This window comes from Callorhinus ursinus, unplaced genomic scaffold, assembly GCF_003265705.2.
Source record: "Callorhinus ursinus isolate GAN/ISIS: 27379988/994484 unplaced genomic scaffold, GSC_fseal_2.0 scaffold25, whole genome shotgun sequence".
Classification (NCBI taxonomy): Eukaryota; Metazoa; Chordata; class Mammalia; order Carnivora; family Otariidae; genus Callorhinus; species Callorhinus ursinus.
Genome location: NW_027397087.1, coordinates 8,503,500 through 8,521,419, shown reverse-complemented (window position 1 = coordinate 8,521,419; position 17,920 = coordinate 8,503,500). Strand labels below are relative to the sequence as shown.

General features: G+C 53.3%; 1 protein-coding gene across 2 annotated transcripts; it reads left to right on the top strand.

The window, feature by feature from the left end:
* Window positions 1-214: 214 nt before the first annotated feature.
* RPAP1 (RNA polymerase II associated protein 1) lies at window positions 215-16,551 on the top strand. 2 transcript variants are annotated; one of them, XR_003210566.2, is made up of 25 exons: window positions 215-353; window positions 1,314-1,570; window positions 1,875-2,023; window positions 2,305-2,394; window positions 2,584-2,704; window positions 3,298-3,519; window positions 4,399-4,578; window positions 5,587-5,702; window positions 6,017-6,115; window positions 7,173-7,274; window positions 7,497-7,664; window positions 7,921-8,106; window positions 8,421-8,555; window positions 8,660-8,830; window positions 9,338-9,495; window positions 9,950-10,108; window positions 10,234-10,435; window positions 10,868-10,977; window positions 11,274-11,469; window positions 11,689-11,841; window positions 12,066-12,208; window positions 12,772-13,528; window positions 15,569-15,717; window positions 15,878-15,937; window positions 16,044-16,123. XR_003210566.2 is itself a non-coding variant. In XM_025884174.2 (25 exons), exons 2-25 carry the CDS (start codon window positions 1,390-1,392, stop codon window positions 16,191-16,193), a joined length of 4,185 nt encoding a protein of 1,394 aa, XP_025739959.1. In that variant the 5' UTR covers window positions 215-353; window positions 1,314-1,389; the 3' UTR covers window positions 16,194-16,551. The 2 variants fall into 2 exon arrangements, 1 of the variants encoding a protein (XP_025739959.1); XM_025884174.2 differs by having other exon boundaries at window positions 15,541-15,717; window positions 16,044-16,551.
* Window positions 16,552-17,920: the final 1,369 nt, after the last annotated feature.

The window sequence follows — 17,920 nt, the reverse complement described above, 5'->3', positions numbered from 1 at the left end:
GTGTCTTGAGTGCCAGCATAGAGCTTACGTGGTGGGGTAGGGCAGGGCTAGCCGAGTATATTCGCGCTCAAGGGTTCCGAGCGCAGGGGCACCTGGCTGGCTCAGTCGGAAAAGCACCTGACTCTCCATCTCGGGGTGGAGCTAGGCCCCACATAGGACGTCGAAATTACTTAAATAAATAAACTTTTTTTAAAAAGGGGGTGTGTGTCCTGGCGCCAAGCCGGCAAACCCCAGAGGGGGTGGAGCCAAACCAGGGAGAGGCGGGGCTGGGCTGCGGGGCGGAAGCTCGAATCTGGTGGCGGCGGAAGCGCGGCCCTTGCGGGGCAAGATGGCGGCGCCCGGGCGGTCCTAAGGTAAGTAAGGGGTGAGGAACGGACCTCAGAGTTCCCCGGCGGAGGGCTCTGGTACAGGATATCCAGTTCCTTTGTGGGAGCCTCCCCGAGCGTCTTTGCTCTACATTGGAGTGGCCGCGGCCTTTTCGGTGTGGATATCCCGGCCACGGCCCTCCATCCGCAGGCTGCATAAGCTGAGACTCGGTGATTTCTCTGTTGAATCGGGTGGTCCAAAATGTCCGCGACCGCAGAGCCCTAGGGGCAGTTGTCCGGCCCGACAGTGTACAAGTCTTGTACTTCTTTGGTGAAATTTAATCCTAAGTGTTTTGCTCTTTTTGATGCGATTGTAAGTGACATTGTTTTCTTAATTTCATTTTCTGATTGTTCTTTTTGCTAGTGTATAGAAATACAGATGATTTTTATATGTTGATCTTTTGTAAGCCCAAGTTTTTTTTGTTTTTTATTTTTAATAATTTGAACACCTTTAGGCCAGGCATATTCTCTCCAGTTTGATACAGTATCATTACTCCCTATCCGCCTGGCTCCTGATGTTATTTTTCTTAGATTCCCTACAGTTGTTCCTGAGACTTTTTATCATCCACACATTGTAAACAATCTTCAGTTGGCAGTAAATATTATTAGGCTGATGACATCAAGGAGGCCTAAATAGGGAGGGAATGGCAATAAGGTATGAATGAGAAAGAATGACTTGATGTGAACCTAGGAAGTGTCTTTTTTTTTAAGATTTTATTTATTTATTTGACAGAGAGACAGCAAGAGAGGGAACACAGCAGGGGAAGTGGGAGAGAGAGAAGCAGGCTTCCCGCCGAGCAGGGAGCCCGATGCAGGGATGACAACCTGAGCCGAAGGCAGATGCTTAACGACTGAGCCACCCAGGCGCCCCAGAAGTGTCTTTTCTGATGCACAATAAAGAGAATCAGGGTTCACTTGCAGAGGGCCCAACAGCTTTATTGTTTGTAGGGTTGAATGAGAGGGAATCCCCACACCAAAGCAGTGCTGGAAAAAATTGCACAAGAGAGGCAGCTGGAGTGTCGAGATGCTGTCGAGACCAAAGCCAGGGGAGTCGGAGGTGGACCTGCTGCGCTTCCAGAGTCAGTTTCTTGCAACTGGTGCAGCTCCAGCAGTACAACTGGTGAAGAAAGGAAATAGGGGAGGTGGCAACCCTAACCTGGACCAGCCTCTGCTGCAGGATCGTCGGGATGTGGTGACACTGGACAGTGAGTGGCTGTGGGTGTGAGGCTGAGAAGGAGAGAGGGTATGGCCTCAGCGTCCTCTCCCTCTTCCTAATGTGGCTGGATTTTCCCCCATCATTATTTCAGACCCTGCATATCTCTGTTCCTGCAGCCCCATTTTACATATGAAGAAACTGAGGTTCGCAGAGGTTAAATATCTTGCCCAAGGTGACACAGCTTGAGCCAGGGCCCCACAGCAGCTGCCTTTCTCTCTTTGGTTTCCTCCTGCCCTCAGTCTCTTCCTGGGAAGGAATGAGTATCCTCACATCCGGGTTTTTTTCTTTCTCAGATCTCCCAGATTCGCCCCCGGCTTTGGTTCCTGCTCCCCCAAAGAGAGCTAGACCCAGCCCCGGCTGCCCCCTGCCTGAACATGAAGACCCCGAAGAGAGGCTGAACAGGCACGATCAGCACATCACTGCCGTCTTGACTAAGATTATTGTGCGTCTCACCCTGGTTGAGTGGGATGCGGCATCCTGGGGCAGCAAGGATAGTGGGTGGGAGTGGTGAGCCGTATGAGTAGAGGTTGATTCCAGAAAGGTGGGACTTTAACCCCCTGCAGTCAGTTTGGGGCTGCTTTAGAATCACTGTGCCCAAAGAAGCAACGTGGATTCAGGACTCCCTAGAGAGAGATTCTAGTCGTACAGAATTGGGGTTAGTGGGATAGTGCCCAGTCTGGGGAGATCTCAGTATCTTCACTACTTTGTGCTTTGTTGCTGCAGGAACGAGATACAAGTTCAGTGGCAGTGAATCTGCCTGTGCCCAGTGGTGTTGCTTTCCCTCCTGTGTTCCATCGCTCACAGGAGAGACAGGTAGGCAAGGTGCTTAGATGGTACTTAGGAGACATTAGGTGAGCCTCATAGTGCATCTTCCTCAGGCAGATAATCTGAATAATGTTAAGCAATTTTCTTGTTAAGGCAGCACCATGCTTAGTGTGAAGAGGTTGAGAGGAAAATGGGGTAGTGAGCATCCGTCACCTGAGTTTTCTTTTTGCCCCATAGGGGAAGTCTGCAACGTCTGGTAAGAGAAGCATCTTTGCCCAAGAAATTGCAGCAAAGAGAGCGTCTGAAGCCAGGGTCCCACCAGTTAGAGAAGCTGTGTCTACCCTGGATCCACCAGAAGGTAAACTGGGGTTGAAGAGACTTGGGCTTGGCCTTTTAGAGTCACCTTGGGGTGTATGTCTTCCCTGCATCAGACAGGAAGGCATATTTAGATGGCATTTGAGCCATCTAAAGAGAAAGCTGTCCCTTATCCCCACTTACAGTATTGAGTATGGGTGGCTTGCGTCTACATCTGGGTCTTAGGTGCAGGGAGAATGCTGGCCATTATTCGATCCTAGGAGGAAGGAGGAGACAGAGGTATTTATCAGAGACTGTAAAATAAAGATGTAGACCAAGATTCCTTTAATGATGCAAATTATTAGCAGAAGAGCAGGGGGAAGGCTTCTGGAAGCAGACAGCTACATGGAGATCCAAGAGAAGAGTCAGAAAGTAGGATGTTTCCCCAACATCCCTCAGAAAGGGGCAAAATGAGTGGAGAGATCTCTACCCAATCCAACCTGTGTTTGTGTTACGGAGGGATAAAGGGGTGTCTCCACTCTGTGCCCGGGAAATCTCTGGGTCCTCCATCTGTCTCCAGGGCTAATGGGATTAGGGACGAGGGCCAGAAGGCTCGGTTGGGGCAAGGCCATGAAACTGATGATACACTTCTTCCAGGGACTGTGTCCTGTGAGGCACTCACACCTCGGGAGCAGGGCTGCCAGCTTCCGTGGGGCAGCCACGGCTTCCAGGGACCCCATCTGGTCACAGGGAAGGGGCTCAGGAGCCAGGATGCTGAGCAGGAAGCCTGGACCATCCATGAAGAGAACGTAGCAAAACTGCAAGCCATGGCTCCTGAGGAGATCCTGCAGGAGCAGCAGCGGTTGCTGGCTCAGCTCGGTATGGCACGCTGGGCCTTCCTGCCGGGATTGGGCTCAGAAGGGGCAGCCATTTACTGCTGAAGGCTTCCTGCAAGGGCCAGGCCTTTGGCTGGGTTGTTGAATGCGTTATTTCATTCTGTCCGCAAACAGTTCCTGTAAGGTAGGTAGTACTAGCTTCATTTACTTAGGAAAAAAACCTGAGTCTCACAACTTGAAACTCTTCCCCGGGTCATAGGGCTGGTAAGGAACATGGATGAGATGTAAACCCAGGTCTCTTGGGTCTGCCAGGCCCTGCTTTCAACCACTCTGTTGTGTGTGCCGTACTACTCCAGGGTAACGTGCGTTGTATCACGGCTGTGCCCTCTCTGGTACGGCTGTGGCAATGCTCTGTGTGCGATGCTCTGCCGTGCCGTACCTCCTTCCTGGTTTCCGTTCACCACGACAGCAGCACCGAGCCGAGTCAGTCGTCCCAAATTCTGTACCCGGCACCTTCATAGAGAGTACTTAGGTTAGGTTCTAGTAAATATTTGTGCGTAAATAAATTAGCTGAAAGTGAAATTGTTCCCCTAAATGCCTTCTCTTTGGCTCTAGTCGACATTCATTCATTTATTCCACAGTCACTTCCTTTGGGCCTCTAACCTGAAGCCAAGCACAGGGATGGTCAGGAACCTGGGTGGGCCAGGGGACTGTGAAGGATGGAGAGAAGGGTGGGTGGGCAGGCCCCAGTGACAGGTGTGGGTCATTGAGGCCCCAGGAGTGCCCAGGGGGCTCAGGCCAGGGGTGGGAAGGGGCTTGTCCTGGCTGGGGCACCAGTAGATAGGCAGTATTCGGCAGGTGTCAGGTCCACACGAGCCGGCGAGGATCTGCCACCACCTGCTCTCCCTTCCATCCTCTCTAGATCCCAACGTGGTCGCCTTCTTGACGTCTCCCAACCGCACCCACGAGCAAGCAGCAGAGAAGGCCACAGAGCAGCAGAGACCAGGAGGACACTCTGCTGAGGTCACTGGAGACAAACCCCTTGTGCCAACTTCTGCGAGGGAGCCCAGACAGGAAGATGATCTGGATCCAGGAGCCCCAGGTTTGGAGGAAGGGGGACATCTTTGGGGGAATAGAAGTGGAGGATAGTAACCCTTCTCCTAGGCCTGGCGGATGGAAAACGAGAGAATCTTCTCTGTCCTTGGACATCTAACGTCAGTCTTCATTTGCTGATGTGTATGTTCTTTCTACGTATGCTTCCTGTTTTCTTGTCCTGTTCCTGCTCCTTGTCCCTCTCTCCCGGGAAGTGGCAGCAGGGCGTGACGGCTGGACCCTCCCCCAGCAGATCATCTCCACCTTGCCTTTACACGAGCTGCCCCAGCTCTGGCTCCGTCCACCCCACAGTTTTCTGCCTTTTGCTATCCATGTTGCGGGGGAGATGGCAGGGCCAGGGCGATGGGAGAAGAGGCTGATGCAGGTCTTAACAAACATGCCAGACCTAAAGCAGAGAGGCCAGTGGGAGCACTCATTTCCCAGGACCTAGATTATTTTATTAGTAATTCACAAAAGAAGAAATTGGATTATGAAAGCCAGGAACCTCCTGCCCCTCAGGGAGCTCCAGGCCAGCTGAGCAGGTCAGGTGGGGGTCGAGGGAGAAGGAGGAGAATGTTCCAGAGGTGTGTTTCTGTATCTTGCCCCGCAGAAGCAGGATCGCTGCCCTTCATTGCCCCACTCCCCTGCTTCTTTAGAAGGTCAGTACTAGGCAGTGGAGAACTGTGTTTTCCCTGATACCTATGGTCCTCCCTTCCTCCTCTGCTCCTTCTCTCTCCTCTTCTTTACCTTCTCCTCTTTCTCTTGCCCCTCCCAGCAAGTACGTGGGGTCAGCAGTGGGCTAGAGCCCAGGACTAGGTGTGTTCTGCCGTATCTGAGCTATCCGCCCAGTTCCCAGGAGTCCAGCCCCTGGGCTATGCCACCTAAGTCTAACTAAAGGCAGAGGCTGCCAGAGCCTTGGGCAGAGGTAGATGTGGCAGCTGCAGGGTAATGGCTGGGACCCCAGGGTATCAGTGAGCTGAGCTCCTTAGGGAATACTGTTCCGCTTCCATCTTCCTAGCTCTGGCACTGCCTGTGACCCCCCACAAAGAATGGGTGCACATGGACACCGTGGAGCTGGAGAAGCTCCACTGGACCCAGGATCTGCCTCCGCTCCGGAGGCAGCGGACGCAGGAGGTAAGGAGGGCCAGCTGGCCTGCAAGGGGTCAGGCAGGCTGGGAGTGGCCGTGGAAGCTCTGAGGCCACATCACTTCTCCATGTCCCCTTGCTCTTGCACCCGAACTCAGGCCCTTTTCTTCCCTGGAGCTTGAGGAACATTTCTCCTTTGCACTCCTCCTCTCCTCATCAGCCTGCCTGGCCCCTGGGGTCAAGGGAGTTCCATTTCCACTCCCGGGTAGAATCAGGACCGAGGTCTGGGATGACAGGCGAGGAGTGCGTATAGGGAAGTTGCCATGTCCCCAGCCTATAGTCTTTTTTTCTCTTCCCATTAGAGGATGCAGGCCCGATTTAATCTTCAGGGAGAGCTACTGGCCCCCGATGTGGACCTGCCCACCCATCTCGGCCTGCACCACCATGGAGAAGAGGCAGAGGTGAGGCATGGGGCCTAGGGAGGACTGGGCAGCTCTCAGCAAGTGCTTTTATCAACCATATGGAAGAGGACCTCTGGTCAGTTACCTTGGACCTTCTGTGTAGCCTATTCCATTTCATGGCCTTGCTGTCCATAGGTTCTTAGGCTCAAAATGTTTCTCCTCGTTCCTTCGCATTCCAGTCAGTTGCCTGAACTTGCCAGTTTTACGTCTGTCACCTCCCCTGGTACTTTCTCGAGAAGAGGCTTGCTCCCTCTTTGTTCAGTCGCCATGTCTTCCCATCCATCCATCATGGGGCTGCCATACTGATTCCCTCTGGCCCAGCCCAGGCCATGCCTTGCCTTGCCTTGGAAAGTTCCCTGGCTCCCTTCTGCTCACAGAATCATCATGGCTGCTTAGCCTGGCAAGACAGTCCTTCAGCAGTCTTTCCCTGCTGACCCTAGAGCTCTGCCTTCTCACCCCTGCAACACCACTGTGGTGCTCTCCCTCCTCACATACAGCGTGCGATCAAGGACCTCCAGGCCATGGAAGCTCCACCCACCTGCTGAGACCACATTACTTTTCCATATCCCCCTTTTCTCTCTCTCCTATTCTCTTGTTGCAAGTTAAACACGGATTACTGCATTCCTCCCTTTCTGCTTTATGCCGTGGTTACTTGTGTGCAAATCTTACCTTCTTTACCAGTTTGAGGATCCATCTATGGAGAGAAGAGGCAAGAGAGGGGCGCCTGGGTGGCTTAGTCGTTAAGCGTCTGCCTTTGGCTCAGGTCATGATCCCAGGGTCCTGGGATCGAGCCCCACATCGGGCTCCCTGCTCAGTGGGAAGCCTGCTTCTCCCTCTCCCACTCCCCCTGCTTGTGTTCCCTCTCTCGCTGTCTCTCTCTGTCAAATAAATAAAATCTTAAAAAAAAAAGAAAAAAAGAGGCAAAAGATATCACTTACTTAGCTTTGTCTTCCCCTTGACAGCTAACTCAGTGCCTAGAATATAGGGGTTTCTGTGTATTAGTTGGGGGGTGCTGCCCTGTGTGTTGGCTCCTTCTGACATCTTGTCCCTGCCCCAGAGAGCCGGGTACTCCCTGCAGGAGCTCTTCCACCTGACGCGCAGCCAGGTGTCCCAGCAGAGAGCATTAGCCCTGCACGTGTTGGCCCAGGTCATCGGCAGGGTGAGTGGACTGCCTGCCCCCATGCCTCACCCTCTCCGACCCCAACCTCGGACTTCCCCACCTCCTGTCCTTTTCGTTCGAGCCCAGGAGCCCATACAGCAGCTCTCTCTGGGGCAGACTGGGAATGGGACAAACCCAGGGTCATAGGTGGGCAAGTGAAGGGTTTAGGACAAAGACTTTGTAACTTCAACAACTCCAGCAAGGTTTTCCCCTGCCCCCAAGGCCCAGGCTGGTGAGTTTGGGGACCGGCTAGTGGGCAGTGTCTTGCGCCTCCTTTTGGATGCTGGTTTCCTCTTCCTGCTGCGCTTCTCCCTGGATGACAGAGTGGATGGGGTCATCGCAGCTGCCGTCCGGGCTCTTCGGGCTCTGCTGGTGGCTCCTGGAGATGAGGTACGCAGGGATAGCAATGGGGCTTTGAGGCATCAGGGTCCCTGCCCCTGCTGCTGGGCACACCCTCCGTGCAAAGGCTTTGCCAGGCAGAGCAGAGAACGGGATGGCAGTGTCACTGTCTTCTCTCCTAAGAGCCCCAAAGCCCAGCAGCCTTGCCTTTCTATTCTTGGTGTGAGGTTTCTGCTGACTACTCCTGGGCCCTCTTTCCAGGCCTGACTCCTTCCTCTTCTTCCCACCCTTCTCTTCCCTATGGCAGGAGCTCCTCGACAGCACCTTCTCCTGGTACCATGGAGCTTTGGTGTTCCCTCTGATGCCCAGCCAGGAAGACAAGGAGGACGATGAGGAGGAAGATGAAGAACTTCCAGCAGAGAAAGCAAAAAGGAAGAGCCCTGAGGAAGGAAGCCAGCCTCCATCTGACCTGGCTCGACATGACGTCATCAAGGTAAAGATGCTGGGGCAGCTGCACCTGTCCCACGACCTTGAGGGCAAGCACATCTTTTTGGGGTCGGCGGGGGCGGGGGTGGTACAGAGCGAGAGAGAGAGAATCCAAGCAGATTCCATGCCCAGGGCAGAACCCGATGTGGGGCTCGATCCCACAACCCTGAGATCATGACCTGAGCCAAAATCAAGAGTCGGATGCTCAACCTACTGCACCACCTCAGTGCCCCCATAGGCAAGCACATCTTAGGCAAGAAGGGTCATCAAGGCTGGGGGCCCAGCTGCGTTTTGCACTGGGTTTATCTCTCTGATCACCAGGGGCTTCTGGCTACCAACCTGCTGCCTCGGCTGCGCTACGTGCTAGAGGTGACCCGCCCCGCACCTTCTGTGGTCCTGGACATCCTGGCTGTGCTCATCCGTCTGGCCCGGCATTCCCTGGAGTCAGCCACAAGGGTGAGAAAGAGAAGAGAAGGAGACAAGGACTAGGCAAAGAGCCTAGCTGAGCCTGGGCCTGACCCTCAGCCTCCCTGCCTCCCTTTTCTTCCTGTCCCCCACAGGTCCTGGAGTGCCCTCGGCTAATAGAGACCGTGGTTCGAGAGTTCCTGCCCACTAGCTGGTCCCCCATAGGGGCGGGGCCTGCCCCCAGTCTACACAAAATGCCTTATGCCACTGCCATGAAACTACTTCGTGTCCTGGCCTCGGCTGGTAGGAACATTGCTGCCCGGCTGGTGAGCAGGACAAAGGTCAAGGGATGAGGGCCTTACGACCGGGCTGGGTTGGGGTCTAAGCATGGCCTCTGGACTCCGGGTAACTGGCTCACGCCATCTTCCTCTTTATCTCTGATCCAGTTGCTCTGAAATGCAACAGGAACCACCAGCCAGGAACCTAGTCACCTGGAGTCTGGTGTATCCTATAGGCCTACTGTGCTTTCGTTACCTGAAGGGAGGGCTCCCTCTTCCCTGGACCCAGACCAGAAGAGCCACATAGAGATGGGCATCCATCACCCATAGCCAAGTCACCCTAGAAAAGGTGCCTAGCAAGTGCTTGCTGAAAGGAAGGAGGGGAGGGAGGGAGGGATGGATGAGGTAGTTTCATCCTGGCCCACAGTTAAGACCCCGTGGCCCAAGAGGGGCCTGGAACGGGCTGAGTTGAGGCCATCGCCATAGTAAGAGAACCTGAGGCCACCTGGGCCCCCAGGGGAATGGGATGTCCAGACTCTGCCCTCTTGCCCTCAGTTGAGCAGCTTTGATCTCCGGAGCCACCTGTGCCGCTTTATAGCAGAGGCTCCCCAGGAAATGGCCTTGCCCCCAGAGGAAGCCGAGACGCTGAGCACTGAGGCCTTTCGTCTGTGGGCTGTGGCTGCCTCCTATGGCCAGGGAGGTGACCTTTACAGGTGAGGAGAGACGGGAGGAGGCTCCTTTCTAGATCCCTCCAGTTCTGCACTCGGGCCTCATCTGATGACCCAGCCTTGCTCAAGGTGTCCGGCTCAGAGGGAGGCTGAAAATGAGGAGGGGATTCTGGGAGGAATGAAGAAAACCTGGGGGCTAGGACTAGCCAGTGGGATAGTAGAACAAAGCTGAGGTAACCACATTCTGTGCACAGCAGCCTTAGCAGCTTGCTGAAATCCAATTTAAATCCCCTGTTGGGAGGAGGCCTGGAAGGTCTACCTCTTTCCCTTCGGCCCCCAGCCTTCCTTCCCTCTGAAGCCTTCTAAGAGTGCCCAGCCCTGGAGCCTCTCCCTCCCGAGCTTCCTTAAGCAGCCTGCAGATTCCTGGGGCAGCGCCCTGCCTTGTGTCTTCCGTCTCCACATCCAGGGTCTCCAAAAGACAATAACTGTTCTTCCCCAGGGAGCTGTACCCAGTGCTGATGCGGGCCCTGCAGGCTGTGCCAGCGGAGCTCAGCACCCAGCCCCCTCGGCCCCTTTCGGTGCAGCGGATAGCCTCCTTGCTCACTCTCCTCACCCAGCTGACCCTGGCTGCCAGCAGCACCGCGCCTGAGCCCAGCAGGTGGGTTGTAGCTCTGAGCTCTGGAACAGGCAGAAGCACTCCTCCAGAGGGAGAGGATGGGTAGAGCTTGTGGGGGCGTCGAGACAGCCAGACCTTCACTGTGACCCGTTCTGGCACTTCTGTAGTGATGCTGCTGGGGCCAGTGTGTCGGCCACCCCTTCCTCGATCACTTGGACACAGGTGTCCGGGCTCCAGCCTCTTGTGGAGCCCTGTCTAAGACAGACCTTGAAGTTGCTGCCCAGACCTGAGATGTGGCAGGCCCTGAGCCCAGTGCCCACTGCCTGCCTGCTCTTTCTGGATGCATACTACCAGGCCTGGAGCCAGCAGGTGAGTGTGGCCTGCCCGCCTTCCTCTGTGCCCTGGGTGCCCGCCTCCCTCTTCACACACCACCCTCTATCTCCCTCTCCGTTTCCACTTCTCCACCCTTACTTCCCCATTCCACTTTTTCCTACTCTCCGCTTTATTCCTCCCACCTTTCTTCCTTTTTCTCTCTTCACATCCATTGGAGCTGCCAAGGAGCTGTGTTGGTGGGGACCAGAGACCCCCAAACAGCAGCTCTGTCTCAGAGCCTTCCATGCTCTGAGTACAGTGGGTGACGGGGCAACCTCGGGGTCTTTTCTCTTTCCAGAGGGTCAGAAGGCAGAAGCCTCCAAACCCTGACTCTTAGGCTCTTAGAGTAATAGGCTTGGCCTGGGGACCCAGGGTCTAGGAGAATGGGTGTCTTGGGCTGTCAGCTCAGTGAGCCCCTTGGTTCTCCAGCCAAGCCTGTGCCCAGGGGATTGGCTTCAGGATATGGAGCGCCTGTCGGAGAGCCTGCTGCTACCCTTGCTGTGCACACCCACTCTGAGCAGCCTGTGGGATTCTCTTGGGTATGTACTCTGGGGGGGGTGGGGGGGTTGTGGTTGGGGGGTAGGGGTAGTAGGGAAGAGGCCGTTTCTCTCCCTCTGGGACTCCTAGGCCTAGCTTCCTCATCCATCCTGAGTAGAACCCCTCAGCCAGAGGAAACCTGAATCCCTAGCAGGCAGCACTTGAGGGCTCTGAGGAATGTGGGTGCTGGTCTACGTAGCCAGGTTCCTGCTGGCCTTGGTCTCTGACCAAGCAGCTCTTTTCCAGCCTGGCACATATCAGGCCAGAGCCCCCCTCAGCTTCTTCATTCTGCCTCCAGGAGCTGCTCCCCTCTCTGCAACCCGCAGTTTTGTGTTCGGGCCCCTGAAGCTCTCCCCAGCCTCGTGTCACTGGGCAGCACAGGAGGCCACCCCTCTCTCGGTCTGGCCGGCTCAGCCTCACCATTCCCATTCCTCACTGCCCTTCTCTCTCTTTTCAACACCTTGGCCCAGATCCACAAAGGGCTGTGTGACCAGGTGAGACCTAGGCACCTGGTTAGGGGTCAGGTGGGGGTGGGGGGGGCGTGGAGGGCCAAGATGGGAAGAGTCAGAGCAAAAGGTACCACTTGGGGAAGGGAGGTGTCTCCCTGCCAGCCCCCATTTCTGTGAGTTTCTCTGGGGAGGGGGCAGCCACCTGAGGAACCCCAGGAAAGATCAAAGTCACCTTTAGATCTGAACAAGCTTGCTTTTGTTCAGCTGGCTGCCGTACTGGCCGCGCCAGGACTCCAGAACTACTTCCTCCAGTGTTTGGCTCCTGTGGCTGCCCCATACCTCACACCCTTCTCTGCGTGGGCCTTGCGCCACGAGTACCACCTGCAATACCTGGCACTCATCCTGGCCCAGAGAGTGGTGGGTACACCCCACCCCCCCTTACTCCGTCCCTTCCCCCCCCCACCCCCCCCCCGCCAGCTTTTTGGAACCCGTGCTACTTCCGGCAGTCCATGCACATGCTCCTCTGCTCTAGACATGCCCAGGGTCTGTGCAGCTATCCTCTCTCTCTGCACGTAACCCCACATCTCTCTGCTCTGTCCCCTCTCACACCCCCGCCCAACCCCCCGCTTCTCTGTTCACAGGCAACAGTCCAGCCAGATCTGGCAATCAACGCTGCCCTCCATCATAGTATGGTCTTGGCCCTGCTGGGCCGACTGTTGCCTGGAAGTGAGCACCTTGCCCATGAGCTACTGCTGAGCTGTGTATTCCGTCTGGAGTTCCTCCCGTGAGTCCAGGGTTGGTGACATCAGCTCAGCCCTTTGAGAGGCTGCTGTGGTTGTTGACGGAGGAGCCCTGAATTCGGAGCCAGGAGACCTGGGTTTAATCCGCTTTCTTCTATGGATCGTGCTTTACATGTCAGAGTTTCCATTTCTCATCAGTAAAGCGGGGATGAAGATAACCACACTAGAGAATTATAATAATGAGATTTCCGAATGACCATCAGGCTAAGAAGTGGCGTATGAATTCGCTGTACACACGGAACAGCTAGCAGGGACCGAGTGCTGACTCTGTACCTGGCCGCTTAAGTATTTCTGTTGTTTTTCCTCTGTACTGTGAGATTGTATTATCATCCCCATTTTACTGTGAGGAAACAGGCCCAGAGAAACCCCGTCAGCCTGGCCCTAAGCAGCAGACTGTGGTGCCCACTCTCCTGACTGCAGCTAGTGATTAGGGAACACGGAGGGGCAGGACTGGACCTGGGGCCCCTGGGAAGCCCTGGAGAGCCGGCATGGCGTTCGGAGCGCTGTGGTTTGAGCGCTCACTTTTGCCCTTTGGGTTCTGTTGCAGGGAAAGAGCATCAGGGGGTCCAGAGGCAGCCGACTTCTCTGACCGGCTGTCCTTAGGGAGCGGCAAGGACTCAGGGTGTGGGCGAGGGATTCTGCTGGCTCAGGCCTGCCAGGACCTCCCCAGCATCCGCAGCTGCTACCTGACCCACTGCTCTCTGGCCCGAGCCAGCCTGCTGGCCTCACAGGCCTTGTACCGAGGGGAGCTCCAGCGAGTCCCAGGCCTGCTGCTCCCTGTGCCTAGGGAGCCGCTGCTGCCCACCGACTGGCCTTTCCTGCCACTGATCCGTCTCTACCACCAGGCCTCAGACGCTCCCTCGGGGCTCCCTCCTGCTGACACTGTAGGCACGGCTCTGCGGGCTCTGCAGTGGGTGCTAGTCCTGGAGAGCTGGCGCCCCCAGGCCCTCTGGGCCGTGCCTCCTGCCGCCCGCCTGGCACGGCTCATGTGTGTGTTCCTGGTGGACAGCGAACTGTTCCGGGAGACCCCAGTACGACATCTGGTGGCCGCCCTCCTGGCCCGGCTCTGCCAGCCTAAGGTCCTGCCGGACCTCAAGCTGGATTGCCCACTTCCTGGCCTGGCATCTTTCCCTGACCTCTATGCCAGCTTCCTGGAGCATTTTGAGGCTGTCTCTTATGGGGACCACCTCTTTGGAGCCCTGGTTCTCCTTCCCCTGCAGCGCCGGTTCAGCGTCACTTTGCGCCTCGCCCTCTTCGGGGAGCATGTGGGAGCCTTGCGAGCTCTGGGCCTGCCTCTTACCCAGGTACTTTCTCAGCCCAGCAGAGCCTGCCATGGCCTTCCTGTACTGGGCCTGGGGGGCAGTCCTGAGCAGTGGGGAGCTTTGGTGGGCCTCAGGTTTCTAATTTTACTTCTGGGGAATTTTGAGGAGATTAAGAGAATCCATGAAAAGAGTTTAACAGGGTATCTGGCATACAGTATGTATTGGTTATTATTAACAAGCCACAACTCATTGCTCGGTGCCACAGTCTAGATAAGAGACGTAGTAAAGACCAATATAGTTCTAAATTACTCACATTTTAGATGTTAGGCCAGGATTCAGGAAAGGGAAGGATCATAGTGGGCTTCCCGTAAGGAGAAAGCTTTGGGGAAGAAGCAGGGATTGACTTGGGCACTGAAGGTTGGGTAGAATTTGATGTTGAGGATGAAGGAACAGAATGTCCCTAGTGGAGCACCATCAGCAAAAGCTCAGAGGCAGGAAGGAATATAAGAGGGTTGGAAGACAGAGGAGCCAGATTTCAGTTTAGGAACTTATTGGAAACAAGGCTAATAAAGTCTTAGACGGCCTCAAAAATCAGGCTAAAGGGTTTTAAACTTATATAAGCTGTAGAGAATTAACTTTTTTAAGGTTTGGTTTTTTATTTTCATTATAACTTATTCTGGTAAACTTAAGTGTTTTAATAAATACATTTAACATGTATATAAAATAAGTTATATAAAGAACTAAAGAGACAATATAAAATATTTTTAAGAATTAAAAAGAACGGGGCGCCTGGGTGGCTCAGATGGTTAAGCATCTGCCTTCGGCTCAGGTCATGATCTCTGGGGCCTGGGATCAAGCCCCACATCGGGCTCCCTGCTCAGTGGGGAGTCTGCTTCTCCCTCTGCCCCTCCCCCTGCTCGTACTCTATCTCTCTCTCAAATAAATAAAATCTTTGGGAGAAAAAAAAATTAAAAAGAACATTATGGTCATCTATAATCCCACTGCCCAGTAGTAACTGTTTTGATTTTGATTTATCTTTTTTTAGTCTTTATATGTAAATATATATTTTTATAAAATTGGGATCCCTGCATAATGTTTTCTTCGTTTAACATTACATAATAAGCATTTCCCAATCATTAAATATTCTAAGAAATCAACATTTTTTATTACATTATAATCCATTGTGTAGGTGCATCCTTTTATCAGAACCCCTTGGTGGGCATGACAATTGTTTCTAATTTTCTGCTATTTGAAGTAACACTATGATAAACACCACTGGGTATAAACTTTATCTCTTTCTCTTATAATCATTTTTTTCTTTTTCTTTTATTTATTTTTTATTTTGTTTAAAGGTTTTAGTGTTTTTTTTAAAGATTTTATTTATTTATTTGAGAGAGAGAGAGAGAATGAGAGAGAGAGAGCATGAGAGGGGGGAGGGTCAGAGGGAGAAGCAGACTCCCCGCCGAGCAGGGAGCCCGATGTGGGACTCGATCCCGGGACTCCAGGATCATGACCTGAGCCGAAGGCAGTCGCTTAACCAACTGAGCCACCCAGGCGCCCTTTTCTTTTATTTTTTAAAGTAATCCCTGCATCCAGTGTGGGGCTCAAACTCACAACCCCGAGATCAAGAGTTGCATGCTGTACCAACTGAGCCAGCCAGGTGCCCCTCTCGTAATCATTTCTGCATGGAATTAAGAGTGATTTTTTTTTTTTTTTAGAGAGTTAACTGGTCCAAAGAAAATGAACTTCTGAAAGGTTTCATAATATGATTGAGCAGTTGAATGTGATATTTTGAAAGTTTTAATTTTAAGCAGATTAAACAAGTAGTGGTAGGCAGTAGAAATTCACTACTACTTCCCAATTTCCCAGTTTCCTTTGCTTCCCAGCTCTTTAGTCTTTAACCTCAGTCCTTGTGATAGACAGAAATGGATGTCTGTCCAGGACCTTATCTCTGCCCTCACGGTTTGGCTCAGGTGACCATCAAGCATCCACCCTGTTGTCCTGTGATACAGATTCCCACCCTCACCCTCAGCATGTCTCATTCCCCCTGTCAGTTGCCTGTGTCCTTGGACTGCTATACAGAGCCTCCTGAAGATAACCTGGCCCTCCTTCAGCTCTACTTCCGGGCCCTGGTTACGGGTGCTCTCTGTCCACGTTGGTGCCCTGTGCTCTATGCTGTGGCCGTGGCCCATGTCAACAGCTTCATCTTCTCCCAGGACCCCAAGAGCTCAGTAAGTTACATCTCCATCTCCAGAGGGAGGAAGAGAGACTGCGGCTGAGCTGCCTCTGGGTCAGCTGGGCAAGAGAGGAGGGTCGGATGAGGCCGGTGATGGGTGTCAGCCCTTGGCCCTTGGCCCAAGTGCCATCTCTCCCAACCTCTTCTGCCTCTAGGATGAGGTAAAGGCTGCCCGCAGGAGCCTGCTGCAGAAAACTTGGCTGCTGGCCGATGAGGTAGGATGGGGCACATCCTGGAGGGGGGTAAAATAGGTCTTGGGGGTGGCAGAGATCTCAACAGGATCTCAGTACCTACTTCACAAAGTTTCTTCCCTTTTTGCAGGTTCTCCGGCGGCACCTTCTCCACTATAAGCTCCCTAATTCTGCCCTCCCAGAAGGCTTTGAGCTATATCCCCAGTTGCCCTCTCTGCGCCAGCAGTACCTCCAGAGACTGACCTCAGGGATGCTCCAGAATGGGGTGTCAGAGGCCTAGTAGAGTTGCTACAGATGAAGACATGGATACATTCTGCTGGGGTTCACCAGCACATGCCTGGCCAGACAAAAGGATTTTGTGTACTAAGGGTGCACAGGAGACAGGAGCAGAAGGCTTGCCTTCCTGGGAACAGGCCATTTGAGCTTTTTTGGAGCAGGGTGAGCCCTACCATTATATCCTGATGTCTGAAGCTCAGTTTCTGAGAGTCTGTACTGGGAGTGAAGGGTGACTTGACTATTTACCCCTCTTTTGGGGCTAAGACAAACTATGGACATTTCTCCTTCCCCTGCCCCAGACCAAGATATATGAATGCTATAGATGTGTAGTGAAATAAAAATTTTTTTTTATCTCCTAGGAATCTGATTTGGACTGATTTCAGACATGGTACTTCAGGATTGGTAATGGAGGGATGGATTATCCCAGGGGAGAAGCAGGACTTCTGTGAGAGTTGGGGGAAGTAAAACCTAAGTCCACACGTGGGACAATGAAAGTGTGGGTCCCAGTTCTGGAATAGAGCCAGGCCAGGGTAATGCTCTTGGGAAGGGGTACTTCTTAAAGGACTCTCGGCAGTCCACTTGGAGTATAAGTATCCTTAGTGAGGTCAGCATCTTGTCTCCTTATAGTCCATTAACTGCTATCCTGAGATATGAAGAAACCAAAAGCCAGACTGCGCAGTAGCTGTCTGTCTTAATCTTTTTTTTTTTTAAGATTTTTATTTATTTACTTGACAGAAAGAGAGATAGTGAGAGAGGGAACACAAGCAGGGTGAGAGGGAGAGGGAGAAGCAGGCTTCCCGCCGAGCAGGGAGCCCGATGCAGGGCTCGATCCCAGGACCCCGGGATCATGACCTGAGCCGAAGGCAGACGCTTAACGACTGAGCCACCCAGGCGCCCCTGTCTGTCTTCATCTGTTTGGGCTGCTGTAACAGAATACCACAGCCTGAGCGGCTTATAAACAACAGAAATTTATTTCTAACAATTCTGGAGGCTGGGAAGGCCAAGGTCAAGGTGCTGACACACTCCAGTGAGGACCCACTTCCTGGCTTGTGGACAGCCCTCACATGGCGGAAGGGACATGGGAGCCCTCTGAGTCTTCTTTGTAAAGACACTAACCCCCATTCCACCCGTGAAGGTGGAACCTTCATGACCTAATCGCTTTCCAGAAGCCTTGGCTCCAAGGCTACTCTACTCTAATACTCACACTGGGTTTTAGAGTTCAACATACGAACTTGGCCGGGGGCGAGGGCGGGGAGTGGACACAAACACTCAGTCTGTAGTGCTGTCCTACAACTGTTCCTCCATTGTGGACTTCAGTGGTGGTAGGTAAGGGCTGGGAAGGAGTGGATCAAACCATGAACTCCGGTTCATTGGTTCATCTCTTTTGGTAGAGTTTTTCGGTTCTTTGTCTAAATTCTAACACTTAAGCTTTCTTATAGTGTCATTTTCTGTGTGGGATTCCCTGTGTTTACAGGTCATCAGAGTGCGTGCAGTGTGCCCTGTCAGTAGGTAGAGAGAATCCACTTCCCATAAACAGAGCCGCTGGACCCAGGATTACACAGTAGGTTTTATAAGCAACCACTGCATCTGCAAACAGCATAGTCCCCAAACTCGTGACAGAAATCATCTGCAGAGTGTGTTAAAACAAACGGCTAGGCCCTTCACCAGTGTTTCTGATTCAGGGGATCTAGGGTGAAACCCAAGAATTTGCATCTCTAACAGGTGGTGCTG

What these genes read in the sequence shown, in the direction of transcription:
- RPAP1 (XM_025884174.2), top strand. Translation starts at nt 1,390, where the DNA reads ATGCTGTCGAGACCAAAGCCAGGGGAGTCGGAGGTGGACCTGCTGCGC. An exon ending in ACAAAGGGCTGTGTGACCAG is followed by an intron (nt 11,470 to 11,688) that starts GTGAGACCTAGG and finishes GCTTTTGTTCAG; the next exon opens with CTGGCTGCCGTACTGGCCGC. An exon ending in TCATCCTGGCCCAGAGAGTG is followed by an intron (nt 11,842 to 12,065) that starts GTGGGTACACCC and finishes CTCTGTTCACAG; the next exon opens with GCAACAGTCCAGCCAGATCT.